Source organism: Halichoerus grypus, chromosome 3, assembly GCF_964656455.1.
Source record: "Halichoerus grypus chromosome 3, mHalGry1.hap1.1, whole genome shotgun sequence".
Taxonomy (NCBI): domain Eukaryota; kingdom Metazoa; phylum Chordata; class Mammalia; order Carnivora; family Phocidae; genus Halichoerus; species Halichoerus grypus.
In genome coordinates this window covers 5157596-5179286 of record NC_135714.1, presented here as the reverse complement: position 1 = coordinate 5179286, position 21691 = coordinate 5157596, and the positions used below count along the sequence as shown (strand labels likewise).

The 21691-nt window shown below is 48.8% G+C and overlaps 1 protein-coding gene across 2 annotated transcripts in view; it reads right to left on the bottom strand.

The window, feature by feature from the left end:
* Window positions 1-21691, bottom strand: part of CRMP1 (collapsin response mediator protein 1) — a 68982-nt gene that overhangs the window by 34607 nt on the left and 12684 nt on the right. For both annotated transcript variants that reach the window (XM_078068364.1, XM_078068365.1), the window contains exons 2-4: window positions 10414-10502; window positions 5111-5295; window positions 362-526 (exon numbers count right to left, since the gene is read on the bottom strand). In XM_078068364.1, the coding sequence (XP_077924490.1) occupies window positions 362-526; window positions 5111-5295; window positions 10414-10502 (439 nt within the window). The remainder of the gene's footprint in view (window positions 1-361; window positions 527-5110; window positions 5296-10413; window positions 10503-21691) is intronic.

Here is a 21691-nt window from a genome sequence, read left to right as displayed (position 1 = left end):
GCCTGAGCACAGGCCCAGCGGTGAAGCAGGTTTCAGGGGATGGCATCCAGGATAACAAGGACCCCAGATGTGTTTAGGTAGAGAAAGAGAAATGAGCCTAGATCAGCGAGGGCCTTGCATGCCAGGCTAAGGAAATCAGGCTTTCTTCTGTGAACAGGGGGATACCTCCAAAGGGCTTGAAGGAGAAGAGGACAGACTCCTCAAAGAGGATCTCGTTTTTCCATTGTTTATGCGGCAGTGTGTAGCTCATAGCTGGGCTCACAGCAAATGCAGATAAAGGGATTTTTAACTCCACATACTGACGCCCACCAAAGAACCAGGGATTCCAGAACTATACCCCCATTCTGAGGCTTTAACTGACCTTTGTCCTGCACCAGCACCTCCAACTCCTCCCGAACACCATCGTACCAGCTTGTGATGTCCACATGGAGGGAATAGTCGCAGCAGGATTTGGTGTCAGCTGCTTCATGCCATTTCTCGAAGGATGTCAGCAGGCTAGACCCAGGTTCAGGGACGACATGGTCAACTGTGAAAGAAAAATATGCATCACATTCCAAAATGCATAGGACCCAAGCTATTCCAATGGTAGCCTCCAATAGCCTCTTCACCCCATCATCATCACCATACACATCTTCACTATCATCAGCATCATCACCACCTTAATCACCACCCTCACTATCACCCCATCATCAACACCATCACCATCAACAGCATCCCCAACATCATCATCACCATCATCATCATCATCACCATCACCATCATCACCACCTTAATCACCACCCTCACTATCACCCCATCATCAACACCATCACCATCATCAACAGCATCCCCAACATCATCATCACCATCATCATCATCATCACCATCACCATCATCACCACCACCACCATCATCATAAGCATCACTATTATCACCATCACCATCATCATTACTATCATTATCATCATAATCATCACCATCATCATCACCATCACACCATCATCACTATTATCACCATTGCCATCATCATCATCACCACGTTAATCACCACTATCACTATCACCCCATCATCAACACCATCATCATCACCACCATCATCATCACCATCATCATCACCACCACTATCACCATCATCATCACCACCACCATCACCATCATCATCACCACCATCACCATCATCACCACCATCACCACCACTACCATCACCATCATCATCATCACCATCACTATTATCACCATCATCACCATCACCACCCTCTTCATCATCACTCCCACCACCATCATCATTGTCAATATTGCCATCACTGTCACCATCATTACCATAACCATCAGCAATGACATAATCACCACCCTTGTCATTGTCATCTTCAGCAGCAGCAGCAGCATCACAACTATTTACTGAATGCCTACTACGCCTCAGACGCTGCCACAAGGCTTTCCATCAATTATCTCATTAAATCCTCACAACCAACCTGTGAAGTGAATATTAGTATCTCCAATGGCAGAAGAAGAAACTGAGGCTCAAAAAGGGTAAGGAACTTGTCTTACAACTTACTTACACAACTAGGTAAGTGGTAGGAAGAAGGTCCAGAGTCCCATCAGCTGTAGTCTGAACCCTTTCCCACTACTCCATGCTGCCAGAGCTGGAAAGGTGCACAAGACCTTATAGACTAAAAGCATGTTAACTTCATCACTCCTTTCTAAAATAAAATCTTAAATGTAAAGCAAATGAAAGGGGAGACACCTAATTTTAAACCTCACTTGACTTTGCATATCCCTCTAGCTACTGCCCTGTTTCCCTAACAACCACCCTTCACAGCCAGACATCTATAAAAAGTAGTCCTTATTTTCCTCCAGCTCACTCCTCCACCCGTCTAAAGCATCAGCCTCTGCTAACTCAATCTCCACGTCTCTAGATTTAATGGAAATGTCCAGTCCTGACTCCACTGGACCTCCTGGGACACAGTGAATCACTCCCTCCTCTTGGCTCCCATGACGACATGGCTTTCTGGCTTTTATTCTACTTCTGTGGCCATTTTTCCTCAGTCTCCTTGTAGACTCTTCTGTCTCTACTTGGCCATTAAATGGTCAAATTCCTTATGCCTTGGTCCTGCAATATTCTTTAATACAGCTGCTCATTAAAATGTACCACTCCCTCTTAGCTGCAGAACTCTGACTTCAGCTGTTTCCCTGACCTCTCCACCAGGAAGACTCAAAAAAGCTCTTCAAGATTAAAATGTCCCAAACCTCATGCAACATCTCCCCCCCACCTTTGCAAATCTGGTCCCTACCACCTCCTCAACTGTGAGGATACCACCTTAGTTCCACAGCTAGGATCGAAGGGGTCATTCTTGACACTTCCTTTCTCACAGATACCTCATGGGTGACCCATCACCAAGTACTTATATATCCATCCTACATATCCCCAGAGCTGTCCACCTCTGTCCACCTCCATGGCCACACTCCTCGTCCTAGCTACCCTCTTCTGTAGCTGAGCTACTACAATCACTTGCCCCTGGTACAGCCACATCTGATCTAGGCTAATCTATTCTGGTCTCTTTAAAACCCAAAGCAGATCTCATCATTCCTTGCTTAAAATCCTTCAATGCCTGGTCATTGCCCATTTGAAAAAGTCCAAAATTCTTACCTCAGCCATCAAGGACCATCAGTACCATCCTTACCTTCCAGTCTTATCTCACACAATCCCATCCCTAAGTCTCTGCACTCATGCCTCATGGGCCTTCATCAGTCTCTTAAACGCAAGCTGTGTTCCATCACAGACGCTTCACACATGCTCTTCCCTCTTCCTGGAGCTCTGTTCCCCTCCACCCTCTTCACCCAGTAAATTCATACTCATCCTTCAGATCCCTGCATGAATGCTGTGTCTTTAGGGAAGCACTTGGCCCGTCAGTTCAAAGCTCTGTGCACACATTTCTGTTGTAGCCCTAGTCACAGAGTATAGACGTGTGTGTAGTCGTACATGATCCGTAACTCCTCACAAGACTGCAACCACTGGAGCACCAGCACCATGTCCGCTTTGGTCCCTCCGTCCCCCAACACCTAGCACAGTGCCTGGCACAGAGCAACCCTCAATTAAGTATCTGTTGGATGACAACATGGGATGGAGACTCAGAACCTCCCTGCCCCTCATTATGGTCCTCCTGGTGCTTCCACAGGTTCTTGGGGTCCCATGAAACACACTATGAAAACCACCCTTTTCCAGATGGGGTGGATGAGGCCCCTCCCCTAAGAGTCTCAAAGATGATGATGGGGAAAGAGCAAAAGGGGACCCTGGAGATCCTGAATCCTCATCCGGGGTTCTGTCTTCTACTCCACACAGGTCACCTGAGCCTGCAACTTCCATCTCCATCTCTCAGCGCTGTGCCAGCTCCTATCTCCAAGTACTTGCCACGTGCCATGCACTACACCCAGGCACCTCGTGTATGTTTTCCAGCAATGCTATGGTGGGGGAAGGCTCAGATTATAAAGCCCACCCTACAGATGAGGAAGCTGAGGCACAGAGAGGCTAAATACTGCCCACAAGCATACAGCTGCTGAGTGGCAGTGATCAGGATCAAACCCGGACAGCTGGGGTCCAAGTCCAAATCCATCCAGGTCCAACATCTGGGCTCCTCCCACTTTCCCAACCAGCAGATAAAAGGCTGCCTTGTGGAGAAGGGACCAGCACCGTGCTTCCCTCATGATCTGGGCCATCCCCTCCTGGCTCAGGGGGATGAGGTGGCTCTGACGCATGAGCTCCACACACAGTGGCCAGCTCTACCCAGTGTACTTCCAAAGGGGTTCCTAGGAGGGAGACAGATGGGCAGCTTAGGGATGAGCTGCCTGGACGCAGAGAGCCTAACAGTTGAAAGAATACTGAAAAATCAACTGTTGCTTATTTAATTAAAATCATTTATTAAAATGGAATCCAAGAGAGGCGCCTGGGTGGCTCAGTCGGTTAAGTGTTTGACTTTAGCTCAGATCATGATCTCAGGGTCCTGGGATCGAGCCTTGTGTTGGGCTCCCTGCTCAGTGGGGAGCCCGCTTCTCCCTCTCCTTCCGCCCTTCCCCCCTGCTCCTGCTCTCTCTGTCAAATAAATAAATAAAATCTTTAAAACAATTAAAAATAAAATAAAATGGAATCCAAGAAAGAAAAGCTACTTCAAAAACTACAGGAGACTGCAAAATGCGGTAGAAGAAGAATCCAGCATCTCAGGAAGCCTCTGTGGTAGAGGGCACTGTTTGTGCACATTGCCTCCTCCCCTCCCCACCTTCACCATGGTTCAGGGCGGGCAGAGTGCAATCCCAGGGACTTTGGGCTCAGCCACGCGACTTGCTTTGGCCAACAGAACTTCAGCGTGTAAGGGAAGACATGAGGTGGTAAGAGGGGTGGCAAGTTTCTACCAGACCCTTCTTGCACTTCTGCCATCTGCCAGGAGAAGGGCATGGTTGAGCTGATCATTGGTTCCAGGCTGGGAGCTCCACAGTGCCCGTCCGAACCCAACCCACATCCTGAAGCAGACTCACTCCATCCTGCTCCTAGCCCCTCAGATCCTTGATCAAGAAAAACAAGTGATGCTTGAAGTTTAGGGACTGTTCGTTATGCAGCGTTATCCCAGCATTACGGCATCAACACTGACTAATACAACCACTTCCCCACTGTGTCATCTTCAGCAACTTGTTTCAGCCTCTACTTCCCCATCTTTCACCATAACACCTATATCCCTGGTTCCAAAACTTTAGCCATGTGCACACCAGGTTCAGGAATATTTTGCTTTATCTCCCTACAATCCATATTATTCTTTCCTTAATACCTTCCTTTAAATCAGCTCACAGTTTCTAAAAATTTAAATGTTAATTTCAATCTCACCCTATGCAATAATACCCATGATGTGCTAATTATTTATCTTCAAATGCATCAAAATAATTTAAACTTTCAAATGTCTGTATTGCCTATAAAATCCTCTTCGTACCACCAGTGGTACAGCCTTGTGGTAGGTTGTGGTGAGGACACACTAACTGGTCCCCTGAGCAAAGTGCCTGGTGTAGATTGAGACCGTGGTGGTGCTGCTGCTGCCGGTAAATGAACCGAAGTCACTGCCCATGTGCCCAAGGCAGGGGTGCAACTCACTGATCATCGTGGTCCCGCCTGCCAGCGCGGCCCTGGTCCCTTGGAAGAAGTCATCGGCAGCGGTCATGCCCTGGGACGGCTTCTGCAGGTACGTGTTGACATCGATACCTCCGGGAATCACCATCCGCCCGTTGGCCTCGACGGTCTTCACTCCACCAGGAACTATTAAGTTCTCTCCTATTTGTCTGGAAACAAACAGAAATGGCCTTTGGTTCTTAAAAGAGAAACAAGATGGCAGCCCACTGGGTGGCTTCAGTTCCATTAGGTAAACGTTTCTGAGCCATGTCCTAGGCAGGGCACTGGGTAGACAGAGGATGCTCACGCAGGACTCCTGCCCCGAGGGGCTCACAGCCTAATGAGGAGGAGAGGCATGCAGGCAGATGGGTAACAATGCAGTAAGCAGAGGGGTGGGGAGTGTAAGGTGGGCTGCTTCACTAGCCCGGGAATCTGGGGAGACTTCCAGGGGGAGGTGGTGGCAAAGGGGTCTCAGAATAGCCTGTCACTCCAGAGTTCTTTGCACACTCTTGTCAACCACTTCGAGGATCCAGATTGCAGGAGACAAGAGCGTAAAGTCCCCTTAGCTCTGCAGACTGTGACAGGCTGAAGTGGGACCCTCTCAAAAGCTGTATGTTGATGCTCTAACCCCAAGGACCTCAGAATGTGACTGTATTTGAGGCCTGGGCCTTTACAGAGACAATTACAGTAAAGTCAGGCTGTCAGGGTGGGCCCTGATCCAATAGGACTGGTGTCTTTGTAAGAAGAGATCAGGACACAGACCCGTACAGAGTTAACCAGGTGAGGACATGAGGAGAAGACCACCAGCCACACGCCAAGGAGAGAGGCCTCAAAGAAACCAACCCTGCCGACATCCTGATCTCAGACTTCCAGCCTCCAGACCCATGAGAGAATCAACGTCTGTTGTTTCAACTGCCCAGTGCGTGTGGTACGTTCTTACACCAGCCAGGGCAAGCTAAGACAGACAGGCGCCCGGCATTCTTGTTTCAGCTCTCCTGAGCGCCGACCTCAGGAAAGCTGCTTAACCGCCCAGTACCCACAAGAAAAAGCCACTAACCTCATAACTCCTGCCTGGAGGGAATCACACTGGGGAGAGCAGACTTTTTCTGAACATGCTGACCCTCCCTTCTGTTCCCCAATGTGCTAGGCACCTGCGAACTTCCGCCAGAAGGAGGAAAAATTCCAAAGGGAGGAAGAAGGGAGAAGAGCCTAAGAAACTGGAAACCTTTGTCCCATGTGGTGGTGGCTGTGTTTCATCTGTTGGAACCAGAGTCGGGAGACACATGGGGGGCGGAGGGGAGGCTCAGCCAGAACCAGGACAGAGATGACAGCCTCCAAGGTCAACGCCGGGCGAAGACCAGTAGACCTGAACATGAGCAATTTTTATTAAAAAAAAAAAAAAATACAGTTGCTCTGAATGCTTCAGATGAGGCAACAATATTCTAAGTCACAGAAAAACAACCATAATGAAGATACAGGCAAGTGCTGCTTCAGGGACCACCATGTCAGGCCCCAAACAGAATCTACACCCGAGCAGCCGAAGCAGACGCTCCTGGATCCTCCGGACCCCTGGGCAGGGCTGGTCCAGGCAAGCTGTGGGGGAAGGGAGGACAGAGGGCTCCACTTGGGGCTCTCCCACAGATTCGGGGCATCGCGCACTGTCCTGAAACCAGAAATAAGTCTAGCAAGAGCATGGTGCCGGGGACCACGACCGAGACCATACCCACAAGCTCAGCACTGCTGCTTCTAACGCCAGTGTCCTTCCCTCTGTCATCTCCATCTTGATTTGCAGACTCCTGCCTTGCCCGATCCCCCTACTAAACACATGGAGATACGTCAGGAGCGGAAGAGCAAGGGATCCAGGAGGAGACACCCCCAAACCTTCCAGCAGGAGCAGGTCACCCCCGAGCACCGGCTTTTCTAGGCACTTTGCAGATCATCTCATTTCATGCTTCAACTGGCTTTTCAAGAAGACGGGGTAATGTTCAAGTGTTTCATGCTGGCAAAGGCTTGGGCGTGACCCAGAGTGGGCATGGGCTGTACACACAGCACAGCCCCACATGTGGGTATCTGGAGTCTGACTGGGAGCGTGCCTCAGTCACCATGCCAACAAGTACTGCTGTTCGGGGCCCATTTTCAAGGCATGACAGTCACCTCTCTTTACAGGAAGTAAACACATTCTGCAAAAGAGGAAAATGGAATTCAGAGAGGTACGGTGCCTTGCTCAAGGCTGCACAGCAAGTCAGTGGTGGGTCTGGACTCAAGCCAGGTCCCCCCCCAAGTCTAATATAACATCTAGGTTCTGCCCACCAGCCTTACCTGCCTTCCTGCTTCCCTTACCCAGAAGGAGCAGATTCTCCCCAAACTGGGACTGACCCAGACGGAACCGCCAGTGCACTAGGAGGAAGAACCCAGATGGTTCTCAATGGCAGTGTGTGTAGAACAGGAGGCTCTGTGAGTTAGCCAGACACCTCATCCCTGCACCCCAACACCTCCCCCGCCCTACGCACAAGTGCTCAGTCGCCAGTGTCTGAGTCACCAGCACTTGCAAACTGGATGGAACCCTCAGTGAATCCTAACAGATGCAGCACAAACCCAGCTGACAAGCTTTTAGGAAAACTTGGCAAATGACCACAAAAGAGAATTCTTGGGGTTCAATCAAAGTGAAGGAGCATAACTGAGCCTCCTGGGGTCAGTACAGTGGCCCCTCTGGGTCTCAGCCCTCCCACACCTCCTCCCCAGCCAGCAGGGGTTCGTGCTCCAAATGACCATCCGGAGACTCGCTCTGCTGAGCGGGGTGGGGGGAGGAGCAACAGAGTCAAATAAAAAGGGGTTTCTGACTAAGAGGAGCTGAGAAATAATGAATTTGTGGACACTGCATATTTCCTGAACAACACGATCCACCAAAGGCCCTAAGACTCCAGGTGTTCACTCATACAGCAAGCACTTAATAAATGCAGCTTGGCCAGTGAGCTCTTGTTTCACGTATACACATCCTGGACTGCACGGCTCTTGGGGAGCCAACCTCAATCCCACATGACCGGTGGGTAGGTGGTCCTGCAAAAGCGTCAGCATCCTTTACCTCCCACGTCCCAGAACCCCGAGGCCCCACAAACCAGAGTTCACCCCGGAGTGGTTGTCTCCGTACCTAAGCAGGGAGTTGCCTAGAAACCTCACCACCCCCACCACCTCTGCCTCTCTCCCTCTGATTCCAAGACCAAGGTCCTGCCACCTGACAGGTCAGGACTCTTCTGCTACACTTCCTGTCAATACTCCCAGTACCTCTCATATCCGGCACTGTGCCAGGCCCCGGTTGCAGAGGCCCTAAGGCAAGGTCCCTAGTCTGGGGCAAATGCAGCATGAGGAGTGTGGGGCCGGGCACACAGGCTGACCAACAGAGTCATGGGGGTCAGGGAAGACTTCCTGGAGGAGCCACACAAGCTGGACCCACAGGACAAACAGGGGTTGGGGAGCCAGGGGGGGAGGGGGGCAGAGAAATGAGAATGCGGGGTGGGGCAAGGCGTTCCAGGCAGAGGATTTATGCGTGCAAGGTTCCAGGTAGAGCTGCTGGGCTAGTTCTGCGGGTACCACGCTTTCAGCGTGGCTGGGAAGAAGCGAAGAGGAGGGAATCCACTGGAGGAACAGAGGCTTGGGCTGGACTTGAAATGGTCGGAGCCTGGGACTGGATATGGGGTAGGCAGAGGGAGGCAGAGAAGGCCTCCACGCTCTCCTGAGCTCCTCACTGGACATGCCGTGGGCGTGGTCTCTCAGTGCTCACAGCCATCCACAGCCCCCTCTCATCCCCCTCCTCCCTTCCTCCCTCCTCCTTCCTTCCCCTTCCTCCCCCTCCTCCTCATCAAAGCTCACATGGGCACCAGGCAGTTCTGTTAACAGACCCCATTCCTGCTTGACCTTCCCCTCGCTCTCACTCCCCTCTGCCTTTCCTTCCTGTGCCAGCAGCCCAGGCTGGGTACTAAGACAGTCTCTTGCTCCTACTCTTCCCGACTCCAGGGGAACTTGCTGAGCAGCCAGCGAATCCAGGGCACTCAGCATGTGAAAGAAAGAGAGCTGAACCTCTCCGTTACTAGCTGGTAAAATGTGGAGGCCACATCAACCCACTGTCTAGTGTTGTGGACTGAGCTGGGATCCCCCAAACTTATATGTTGAAGCCCTGACCCCCAGCATCTCAGAATGTGACTGTATTTGGAGATGGGGCTTTTAAAGTGACTAAATCAAAACGAGGCCATCAGGGTGGGGCCCTGAGCCAACAGGACTGGTGTCCTGTGCACATATGCACAGAGGGATGCCCTTGTGAGTGCAGAGTGAGAAGCCGCAGTCCACAAGCCAAGGAGAGAGAGATCACAGAAGATCCCTGCCAGCACCCTGATCCAGGACTTACAGCCTCCCGCCTCGGAGAAGTCAACTTCTATTGTTTCAGCTGCCCAGCCTGGGTTTTTTTATCACAGTGACTGAGCAGATGGAATGCACCCGGATGTCACAGCCAGAGAGGAGGCCAATAGGGAGACGGAAAGTGCAGGAACCCTCTGGCCCAATGCAGGCCATGGCCCTGTCCTAACATTCTTCCTTTCTCTCCTTGCTCCCTCCACCCAATCCAGAAATTGTGGAAAGGTAGAAGAAAGAGCCGTGAATTCAGTCCTATGTACTAGGTAGGCATCTGCCCCTTGCCCCCAGCTGACAATGGGGGTCAGCTCTTGGACCTCACTGGTCGGCCGTGTGCACGTCACACCCCCCTGTGCCTCTGATGGCCTGCACAAGGCTGGCGCGGCAGGAACGCTCCAGAATCTCTAGTCCCTTCCCCACCTGTAGTTTGGACCTCTCCAAATCTCTGCATCCCTGATATTGACAGCACAGTCATTCTGGCACAGAACTCTAAGGGCCTGGCAGCCTAGGGAGACTGGCTTCTTTTTTTTTTTTTAAGATTTATTTATTTATTTGAGAGAGAGAGACAGAGAGAGCAAGCAGAAGGAGACAGAAACAAGCAGACTCCCCGCTGAGCAGGGAGCCCAATGCGGGGCTCGATCTCACGACCCTGAGATTGTGACCTGAGCCAAAATCAAGAGTTAGACGCTCAAGCGACCAAGCCATCCCAGCACCCCAAGACTGGCTTCTTAAAAGGTATGTTTTGGGGATGCCTGGCAGGCTCAGTCAGGGGAGCATGCAACTCTTGATCTCAAGGTTTTAAGTTTGAGCCCCACACTGGGTGTAGAGATTACTTAAAAAATAAAATCTTTCAAAAAAAGGAAAAAAGTGTGTTTTGGTCAACCTACTTTATAAGTCCATCTTCCAGGTAGACGTCAGCATAGAAGGATTGGTCATCGTTGATGATCCGTCCACCTTTGATGAGGAGTCGGTCACTCTGAAAAGCCAAGCAAAGTATTAAGTGTCACTGGGGAAAAGCCGAGAATTTTTTTAACTTTTAATATAAAATTATCCAAATATTTTCAAAAGTAAAGAAATGGGATAAAAAAGCCCCCTCACATCCATCACCCAGACTCAAAACTTCAATACTTGGCCATTCACACTCCACCTATTCCAACCCCTCCCCCAACACATCTGTTTTGTTTTTGCTGAGATATTGTAAAATAAATCCCAAATATCGTACCCCACCACCTGGAAATACTTCAGGATATGTCTCCAAACATTAAGGAGTTTTTAAATAAACAGATCCACAATCCATCATCTCAGCGGACCCAATTAACAGTAATTCCTTCCTATGAGTTAACAGCCCATGCTCAATTTTACTTGGTTTTACAGTGGGAGGTTCGAGTGGGGCTCCGTCCTCAGTCCCCACTCTGCATCTGGCTCTCTGCAGTCTGCCGAGATCTATACCAGCCCTCCCGCCCCTCTGATGCCCTTCATTTGTTGAAGAAACTAGGTCATTCATAGAACAGGAGTTTATTAGGGCATTATTACTGAACACAATAAAACCCAATTTAGAGACCTTTTAAAAGCTAGTAGAGAGACTATAAAATAAACACAACTCCCCCAGAACCACCTCCAGTCAAACATCTGAGGTTTTTCTCCACCGTTTTCCTTGATTCCCCATGGTTGTGATCACAGTGCGCGCATCCATCCACTCAACCGTGCCCCCGTTACGTGCTGGCTCCCCGCCTCAGCTCCCAGTGCAGGGACAGGCCCTGCGGAGCCAGGAGGAAGCCTCTGCCCTTCCTGGAGCAGATGGAAGGAGAGGCAGAGGCTTAATAAGCCATGGGTTTACAGGGTTACAAGAGAAGGGAAGGGTGCCCGCCATGGGAGCAAAGTGAAGGAGCTGCTAGACTTACCAGGGGCCAGGCAAGGCCAGCTCACACCTAAAAAAGTCAGTCAAGATGAGTTGTTCCAAACAAGCAGTGGGGACGAAGGCCAAGGAGGGTGAACCTTCAGTGTCTGGACAGAGAGAATTGGTAGCCAAGGCCCAGAGGCCACAAAAAACAGCAAATTCTAGGACCCAAAAAGAACACAACTGTGTCCTTTGTGCATTGTATCATAAAAGTGTCCCCAAGTTACTACATGTTCTTCATCACCGCAAGTGACTACAAAATATTCCATCTTACGGATACACAATAAACTGTTTAATGACCCCCCTACTGTTGGACACTTATTTTCGATTTTTCACAATGGTACGTATTGCTGCAATGACCATTTCTGCACACAAAGCTTTTCGCTCAGCTTGAATGCTTAGGGTCAATTCCCAGAAGCGTAACAACTCAGTCCAACAGTGTAAACCTTGTTTATGGCCCTTGATAAATATGACCAGATAGCTTCCCAAAAGGACTGCCCTGATTTGCCATGCATAAAATCAGCAAGCACCCTTGGTTGTCATTAATATTCGTTAATTTGCATTTCTGGGCGGCTGAGAATTGTTTTGCCCTGTGCTTATTTATACTTGTACCATCTCCTAGCTGGAGATGTAGTGATGAATAAAAAACACAGCCTCTGTCCTTAAGCTCCAGCCACTGCGTAGGGAGAGAGAGAGTAAACAGACAGTAACAATTCAGGGTAGACACTTCCAAGAGAGTGTCTTCCGTGGGTTTCCCTGAAAGCAGAGCCTGAGACGAGGATGAGAGGCAGATAGTGTCTTTGGGAGGTGACTGCACAAACTGGAGTGAGGAAGTAGGGAGAGGCAGACAGGCAGGCAAATCCCATACAGAGTGCCCACCGATCTGGCGAACATGGGTTAACTGGGCTTGATCCCAGCAGGACCCTCTGAGGAACTGTACGGAATGCACCTCAGAGCGGTCCCAGTGGTCCCATGGCATCAGTCATGAGAGGAAGACAGAATACTGTACAAGTCCAGAGAAGAAGGGTCAACCCACACTCAAGAATCAGGGAAGGTTCGCTGAGCAGAAACAGGGCATGCAGCCTGCCACTCAGGACCCTCTAGTGGCGTCATGCAACAGCCCTGTATTTCCTTTAGAGTGAAAGCCAAGTCAGTGAGACCCGATGTAATTTGGAATCCCACTACCCAGGCAACATTCACGCTCTCACTTGCTTCAGGTGTCTGTTCAATTTCTCTTACCTGAGAGCCCCCCTCCCCAATGGCTGCCTTGTCTGGAACACTGGACGCCTCTGCCCTACCAGCAAACCCCATACCTCTGCCCACTCTGTTTCATAGTACCAACTACAGTACATCCCACACACTATATATTCACATTGTTTGTCTAAAAGGTGACTTGCTCACGGACATTAGAGCTGTGGTGCTTCCCCACTGACAGTGTCAGACACACTCATGGGGGACTCCTGCATACACGCTGATGTGGATACTGGTGCCAACTGCAATGGTGCCCTGCAGCTGTCCTTACAAGACCATTAGCTTCATGGGGGTAAAGATTTCATCTATTTTCACTCTGCATCTCTGATACTCGGACACAGCCTGGTTGGTTGGCTGGCTGACTGGCTGGCTGGCTGGACAGATGGATGGATGGACAGATGGATGGATGGACAGATGGATGGATGGATGGATGGATGGATGGATAGATGGACAGATGGTTGGATGGATGGATAGATGGATGGATGGATGGATGGATGGATAGATGGATGGATGGATGGATGGATGGATGGATGGATGGACAGATGGATGCATAGATGGAAGGGTGGATGGATGGATGGATGGATGGATGGATGGATGGACAGATGGATGGAGAGATGGACAGATGGATGGGTCCCTGAAGTGATTCTTGAAGGCTGAATAGTTTAAGATGGAGAGCAAAGGTATCACAACCATGAGACAAGAAACTATGAGCCATAAGACAAGGAAGAGAAGTATGAACTAGCATATCCTGCTCCCCAGCAGGAGGGTCTCTGGCTTCAAGCTCACCAGTCCCTACACGCTGTCTCTTAGCCCTAAGATAGAAGCCAGCCACAATTTGCACATTCCCAGGGAGGATACTCCAGGACCAAGGGAAAGAGGAGATGCGGGCTCTACATATCCAGAAGCAGAGACAAGCTGGTATGCAGGTTTTCCCGGGCACTAGAAAGCAGGGAAATGTGAATCATCAGCAGCAGCTGGTGCACGGCTTCCAGAACCTGGCCCCCCGCGGGCAGCCGTCTGCCCTGTCACATTTAATAGAGGGCTTTACAGGCTCAGCCTGAAAGGTGGTATTTAAAGCACTGTGCACCAAAGATCAGCCCCACCCTGCTCTTCCTAGAATCAGATGGGTGCAGCTTGTGTTCAAATCCACCTTCTCCTCAACTACTGACAGACCGTGTGTGTAGCTATTGCAAGGGGTCCCTTCCGGTGTTCTCAGGGGCAAGTGTCTTTTTAAACCAGCATGTCCACAATGAGGCAAGAGTTGATGTGACTTCCTCCTTTTCTTCCTTAACACTAGCAGTGCCTTTGCCTTTTAATTGGCATTTTCAGAATCATGTTCTTTGGAACTCTAGCACAGAGGGGTTTAAGTGGATGCTATCCCCAAAGGGGATTCCCAGGTGTAGTGAATTTAGAAAATTCTGGATTTAGCAGAAACAAAGATTATCTCTATAAAACAGGAATACCCAGATCCTTTACTTTGTTGATGTGTAATGTGAAAATGCAAGAGGAGAGCTGAATTTACATCTTTTCCAAACATAGATCCCTTTGTGATATGGAAAATTTGACAAAGATACTTTCCCCAGACAATACCTTAAGAATTGTGCTTTACGAGAGTTAGGCTTTCCAAGCCTGTTGGCGCTGAGTGGTTCTTATGGAATGTTAGGTCTGATCTGACCTCAGATGGAAACGGGGCTTCAAGATGGGGTGGCCTCCCACGTTCACACAACTAATAGGGGTCTAGGGTAGACCCACCGTTCCCTAACTTCCTGCCTAGCACTGGTTCCATCAAACACCCTTCTGTCATATCTGAAAACATTTTCACACTCTAGAATCCATGACACCCATAATCAAACACAATTTAGAAAGGACAAGAGGTCTGTGACCCAAGGACCCAGCATTCTAGGGCTCCCTTTCTTCACACAGGAAATCTGAGTGTAAGATCTCACACCAAGAAGAGTGAATTTGATGGTACATAATTTTTAAGAATTTAACAAAGTAAAATCACACATTTAAAAGAAAATTAATGATACCCTGCCTCTCACAAATAGCATATATGAAAAATGACAAGCTCTGTATAACAACCAGTGTTTAAATACTTGGAAGAAAATGAAATATTTAATCAAAAATTCAACAAAAGTCTAACAGCAGGGTATGCCAGAGACTGCCATTCATTCCACGGTGACAGCAGTGACCTAAAGTGAATTATGCTCAGCATGGCTCATGTCCTTGGATCAGTGTTATGGAGGAACAGAATGTCCAGAGTCAGATACAAGTTCCAATCTCTGCCCACTTATTATCCATGTGAATTAACATCTTCTAGACTTAGTTTCCCCATCTGCAAATGGGCACCGTCCCTGCCTCATAAGACTGTTGGTGAAGTCCATGAGGTAGATACACAAAGCACTTAGCACAGGCCTGGCCCATGTAAATACTCAGTAGAATTATGCATTGTTCATTCTTTGCCATCTTCTATAGCAGGAACTACATTCAATAACTATTTAAGGAAGCAGTGTGTGCAGCTAAAAGAAATAGTGCTTGCCTTTAAGGAGTTCTCAGGTCAGTGGGGAGACTGGGAAAGGCTGGGGTAGAGAGGAGAGCAGAGATGGGGAGGAGCACAGAGCCCCACCACCCCTTCCAGCTCTTCGGGGCGGGAGGGATGCTTATCTGAGATGGAAGAATGAGTAGGAATTAGCCACATGGCAAAGGTGAAAAGAGACTGCAGGAAGGGGTATGACGTGGGGACAGGCACAGAGGAAGAAGGAGCCTGGTGTGCTTGGGAATCTGTATGTGATTTTATCTGGCTGAAGTATGACCTTTGAGTGGGGATCTGGAGAGGTCTGCAGGTGCCAGCCCATGGGGACTCTAACACCATGTGTAGAAGGGAGTCCAGGCTGGTCACATGATAATGAAAGGGCTTTCATCAAGTAAGAACTCAAACATACAAAAGCTTCTGAGCCAAGACATCACAGAAATACTGGGCAGATGTATAAGAAGGGAAACCGATAATCTTTATATTTTCCTCAAAGTTGGGATTTCTCAATAAGATCAAGCACTGGGCAATTTTGCAAAATATATCGAGGGCCTTAAAATTGTTCATGAACTTTGATCTAAAAATTTAGCATGGGATGCCATGCTCCTGGGAATCTGTCCTCAGGAAAATATCCCCAAACAGGGCCAAAGAATTATGCACAAAGGTGTGATCCAGAATTAATTACAATCCTATAACCATACCACTAATGGGTATCATTCATCTACTAAAATATTTCCCAGGAATTTTTAAGGACAGACAAAAGTGCTAGACAATAAAATGTTAGGTGAAAAAGCAGAATACCAAACTCTCTATACGGTAGTAATTCCACAGTGGGGGGGGAGTAGATCTTTCTGGTAGTAACTGACTCCCCCCAGCAGAGACTGTGGGGTGCGCCCAGGTCCCACTGCCCCTTGCACACCCCTCTGCCACAACACTGAGCCCACGTCAAGGTCCACTGTTCACGTGCCCATCTCCTACAGGACCGGACATTCCTTCATGGCTAGCAGTGCCTGGGGTGATTCATCTCTGGATCCCCAGGGACCAGCCAGGGGTGTTCAGCAAATGTTTGCTGAGCAGCAGGAGAGGTGGTGACAGACAGGAGGAAAGAGAAAGGGAGGAAGAAGAAGAGAAGGTTTGAAAAGAGGGAGGGAGGGAGAAGGAGAGGAGTGGGAGATGGAGAGGGAGGGAAATGAACAAGAGGGAAGAAAGGGAGGGAGGAAGCGAGGGTGGCGCAAGAAACAGAACAGGAGAAAAGAGCAGATGAAAACATCAGAAATCTCTTTTTCTGCCTTTAAAATTCCCTGAAAGCCTAAGCCTGCTGCCTGGGAAGAGAAGATGGTTTAATGCAAAGCCTGCACAACACGGATGATGCTGAAGGAGCCCCTCAGGAGGGGCCCACCTAAACCTTGGTTCTGGGCAGTAATCACATCTCTGCCAAAGGTCCTGTGAGTCAGAGAAGCCCAGGGAAGGGAAGGGCTTGTCTGCAAACCCGCTATCATCTCCCACCCAGCTCCAGCTGGGAGACAGCTGATGTTGGCAGGACGCCTTCATTCTCTTCACAAACACTAAGTACTATGTAGAGTGCTGCTTACAAAAATTAGCCCTTAAAGCTTCAGACATCCTTACCCATACAGCAGCAAAGTAAACAGTCAGCCTCAGCTAGGAGGGGAGGTCTGAGTCACAGTGAAATTTCTGCATCATTGTCTATCCCTGAGCAAAGCATTAAGCCTCTCTGCATTCTGTTCTCCCACATCCTTGGTAGGAATAAAATCTGTCATCTCCACCGCAAAGTCAGAGGGATGGAAAATCCATTAAGGTCTAGGGAACCCCAGAAGAAAAGAGAGGTGCTGTGCTAATCAAATAAACACTTACCCCAAAATCACTAGTTTAGCAACCTTGGGTATCTGGAAAATAGCAGAAAACCAAAGCTGTTATTACAGAGACAGGGAAAGACAGTGACTATGTCATCAAGGAGGGGACATTTAAACTGGGTTCTAAAATATGAGAAGTTCAAAGACACCAAAAAAGGGGGAGAAGTGGAGCCTTCCAACAAAATTAATAGTATATACATAGACACAGTGTTCTCAAAGTTCCAACGCAGTAAATAAGGAATGGAAAGTGGAAGCTGTATGCTGTCCGTGGTCCTGAAACCTCATTGAGCATTAGGACAGCAAGGTTTCTCCAAACCCTAGGATGCTGAAGTTGCCTCTCCCTCGTCCAACCTTGTAATTCTTCACTGCTCTTCTTTCCTGGCTGTTATTTTGTAATCTTTATATTCCCAGAGAACAAAAACAACCATTACCTATGTTTCACAATGTATGTAACTGGTTACATTAGCACTAGGGCTTAGTACCACCCTTTCAATACTTTTAATTCTCCCACCCCAAGAATTTGGGGAGAGGGCATGTGGCCCCATGTCCCCTCTCCTACAATCCTTCACTAATACACAATGCTTCACTAATACTCTAAATCAGAGTAATGAAATAACCAGTCACTCCTTGGGAAAATGAAGAATCCCTTCCTCCAAAGAGCTGGCACGGAAATGAGTCTCAAAAAGATCCGGGAAGCCCTGTTTTGATAGAAATGTGTTTGACCATGCATTGAACTTCATTCTCTTAAGACAAAAGAAATGTTAAGGTGAGTTTTAAAAGTAACCAGTCCTTCAGACTCTATGAGCCACTAACGTTGAGGCTTATGTTTACAACCCAAACATTCAACAGGACAGTAGGCGCACCTCATTCATGCATCTACAACTTATAACATGGCACCTGAGCCTAGATGATCCCCAAAATCCATTGGGATTACCTGCTAAAAATTCCAATCCAGGTGCTTCTGTCAAGATTTTCACCTACCAGATGTAGTTTACCGGCCAAGAATTTATGTCACTAAAAAACACCTCCAGATGATCTCGATACGGACCCTCTGGTGGGTTGTGCTATTTGTTTTGCAATTCATTCTGCTCCCCTACCCTCGCCGTGCTCCAATGTAGGTGCAGTGCTCTTCTGCCCCACCAGCTGTGGGTACAGTCGTGTGACTTGCTTTGACCAACAGAATGAGAGTGGATGTGAGTGTGCCAGTCTGAGCACAAACTTTAAGAGGCAGGTGGGATTCGGCTCGATCTTGACAGTCCACCCTATGCCGTGAAAACAACATGACCCAAAGAAGGAGCCTCCTTCATTCTGAGTCCCAGAAGGAGGGGATATGAGGAGAATGTATGACACAAACAGAAGCCTGAAGACAAATCTAGCTGAGCCCTGCAATGCCTCTGCCACCCACAGACCTATAAGCAGTAAATATTTGGGGTTGTAAGTCAGAATTACAAGGTTGTTTGTGATGGGGCATTATTGTATCAAAGTGAACTGATACACCACCAAGACTGTGCTGAGAGCCATCTGAGGGACTTTCTAGCTCAAATATTTCATAATTCCATGACTCAGTTCCTACCTTTACTAACCAGAGCCCCCGCCCTTGCAGATCTCCCATTCCACCTTCCTGCAGCAGCAAGGGCTGCCATATGGTGCATCTGCACATCCTACTTATTCCCAGAAAACCAGCCCATTTGTCTTTGATTTATCTCAGGGGACAGCCTGTCAGCCAGCAGCCCTTTGCCACGTGTCCAGGAAGGCAGCCCTGGAAGTGGCAACAGGCCTGAGACCAAATCTAATTAACACACATTTGTTTTCCGCTTGCATGGGGAGAGAGCACAATGGCATTTTCCTCCTTCATGAAGCAGAAATGGCGGTGGTCCCCATGGATTGCAGGCCTTCTCTGGAAACTCAGGCCCATTTCCATGACAACTGCAGTTTTAACAGCGAGATCTCAGGTCCCATGAGACCAGCAGACAGTCAGGAAATACTCCCTCATGGAGGGAATATCTGGTTTTAAAATAACCCACCTGTTAGATGACCCCACGAGCGGGCAGGGGCTCCGGAGGAGGGCGCTAGCTACATCTGTGTCTATGTTGAGACCCATTTCTGTGTTGCCTTGTCTCTGCTTTTGACCTCATACAAAGCAATGTAGACAGAAATCCTTTACCTTTAAGGAAATAACATTCTTGAGCGCACACTAAGCGTCAGTTCTGCATTACATGGGTTTTCATTTTTAATTAAGTTACCTGAAGAAGTGGGTATGATAGGGGTGCCTGAGTGGCTCAGTCAGTTGTCTGACTCTTGATTTCGGCTCAGGTCATGATCTCAGGGTCGTGAGATGGAACCCCAGGACAGGATCCACGCTGGGCGTGGAGCCTGCTTAAGATTCTGTCTCTCCCTCTGCCCCTCCCCTTGCTCACACTCTCCCTCAAAAAAAGAAAAAAAAGTAAATAAATAAAATAAAAATAAACAAGAGGTGGGTATGATGGCTATAAGTGAGGAAGCTCAGAGAAGTGAAGTAATTTCTCAAGGTCACACAGCCAGGAGTGGGTGCTGCCAGATTTGAACCTAGTTCCACCTGATACCTACAAAAGGACAGCCCCATTGCCCCCAGGGTGGTTATCCTGCGTTCTCCTCACGATACGTGGCTAACATGTCTGAGCCTCAGTTTCGTCCTCTGCAAAATGGGGACAAGCAAGAACCGACCATATATACCCATTCAACTATTTACCAAGCACAATCCCGATGCCATGCATTCCCCTGCCCTCCTGATAGGGTTGCTGCCATTGTGGCCAGAAGGGAGTAAGGCAGATTAAAGGGCTCCGAAAGTTGCTAAGAGCTCCCTGGCGGGGAGATACTAAATGCAGAGACCTATTCGCCCAATAAACACTGGCAATGTCTCCTGTGGGCCAGATGCTTCCACACCCGGTATCTCTTTGACAAAGAGGCGGAGTGGCCTGCTGGTTAAGTCTGTGGGTGCCAAGCAGACTTCCTGAGCTCTGATCGGGCGCACCCTTACTAAGCCTGTGCCCCAGGCAAGTCCTCCTCTGCCTGTGTCAGTTTCCCACCTGTAATGCAGAGAACTCTTTTGAAAGACAAATGAATTAAACACGTGGACAAGCGCTTAGATCTGTGCCTATTTTTTGTTGTTGTTGTTGTTGTTGTTTTAACCTTTGCAACATGGGGAGTTAGATCTCATTGAGATGCTCCGGTTCCATCTTCGACTTCTCTCTAAACTCTCACTTCAGACCCAAGTCTTTCCTCCATCTTGTGGCATCTGGTCCAGAAAGTCCTCGCATGCACCTGCTCATTCCCACCTCCCACTGCACCTGTCCCAGGTCAGCCTTCACCACCTGTCTCCCTGCTGCCTGTCTTGTCCCCTCCACATGACAGCCAGTGACCTTTCTGAAACACAAATGCAACCATGTCACACCTCTCCTTTAAACCCTTCATCAGCTAGCTTGCCCTCATGCACAGGACAAAGTACGCCCTCCTGGGTAATTTCTGGCCTGACCCCACCCCTCCCCCAGCCTTGTGTCCCCACATTCCGCCACTCCCCACACACTGGCTCCTAAATTGCAACTTCACACCCCCGTGCCTTCCTACGGCCTTCCTGCCAAACCTGCTCTACCCACTGATTTCCAACTCACCCTGTGAGCCACCGTGTCCTGACCCCAGGAACATGTGGTCATCCCTTGCACTTCCCACAGCTCGAGGCGCACACCTCATGGTTAGCATTGCTTCAAGATGCTTCATCTTCCAGCTCAACTTCGTCTGTCTGTTTCTCCCACAAGGCTGGGAGATCCTTCACGCCAGAGACTACAGCTTATTCCCAAGCAGCTGGGAATTAGCTGGGTGACCTGGGACAAGATACTTAACCTCTGCATGCTTCAGTCTCCTCATCTGTAAATGGAACTAATCAAAGTTTAACTAATCAACTCACAGGGTTCCTAAAAATAATGTGTAAAAGCACTTTGTACCCTGGGCGCCTGGGTGGCTCAGTTGGTTAAGCGACTGCCTTCGGCTCAGGTCATGATCCCAGGGTCCTGGGATCGAGTCCCGCATCGGGCTCCCTGCTCAGCGGGGAGCCTGCTTCTCCCTCTGACCCTATCCCCTCTCATGCTGTTTCTCTCTCTCTCTCTCTCTCTCTCTCTCTCTCTCTCTCAAATAAAAAAAAAAAAAAATCTTTAAAAAAAAAAAAAAAAGCACTTTGTACCCTGCATACGCTGAGTACTGGTCTATGTAGTCCATTATTTTATGCCAAATGTCCTACGTCCACGCATTGAGGAAGCAGGAAAAAGTTTCCATTGCTCTTATCACCTTCTCAAAGGTGTCTGTGACCTAGAAAGTTTTTAAGCCAGTTTGAAAAGTGCCCAATGATTAAAGTTTTATTTTGAGTCTATTTTGTTCTGCATGCCCAGAAATAAAGGATAGCAAAAGAGAAAAGAAGAAAATGAAGGAAAAAAAGGAATGAAAAATTCTAACATTGTACCTGGAAAGTGTGCTCCATGAGGAAGAGAGCACTGGGGCCATTTTGGAAAAGAGAGGGTCCTGGGTAAGGAGAAATGCCTGAGAAATGCCTTCCAGAGCCTCCAGGAATGCCAGTGTGGAAGAAAAGG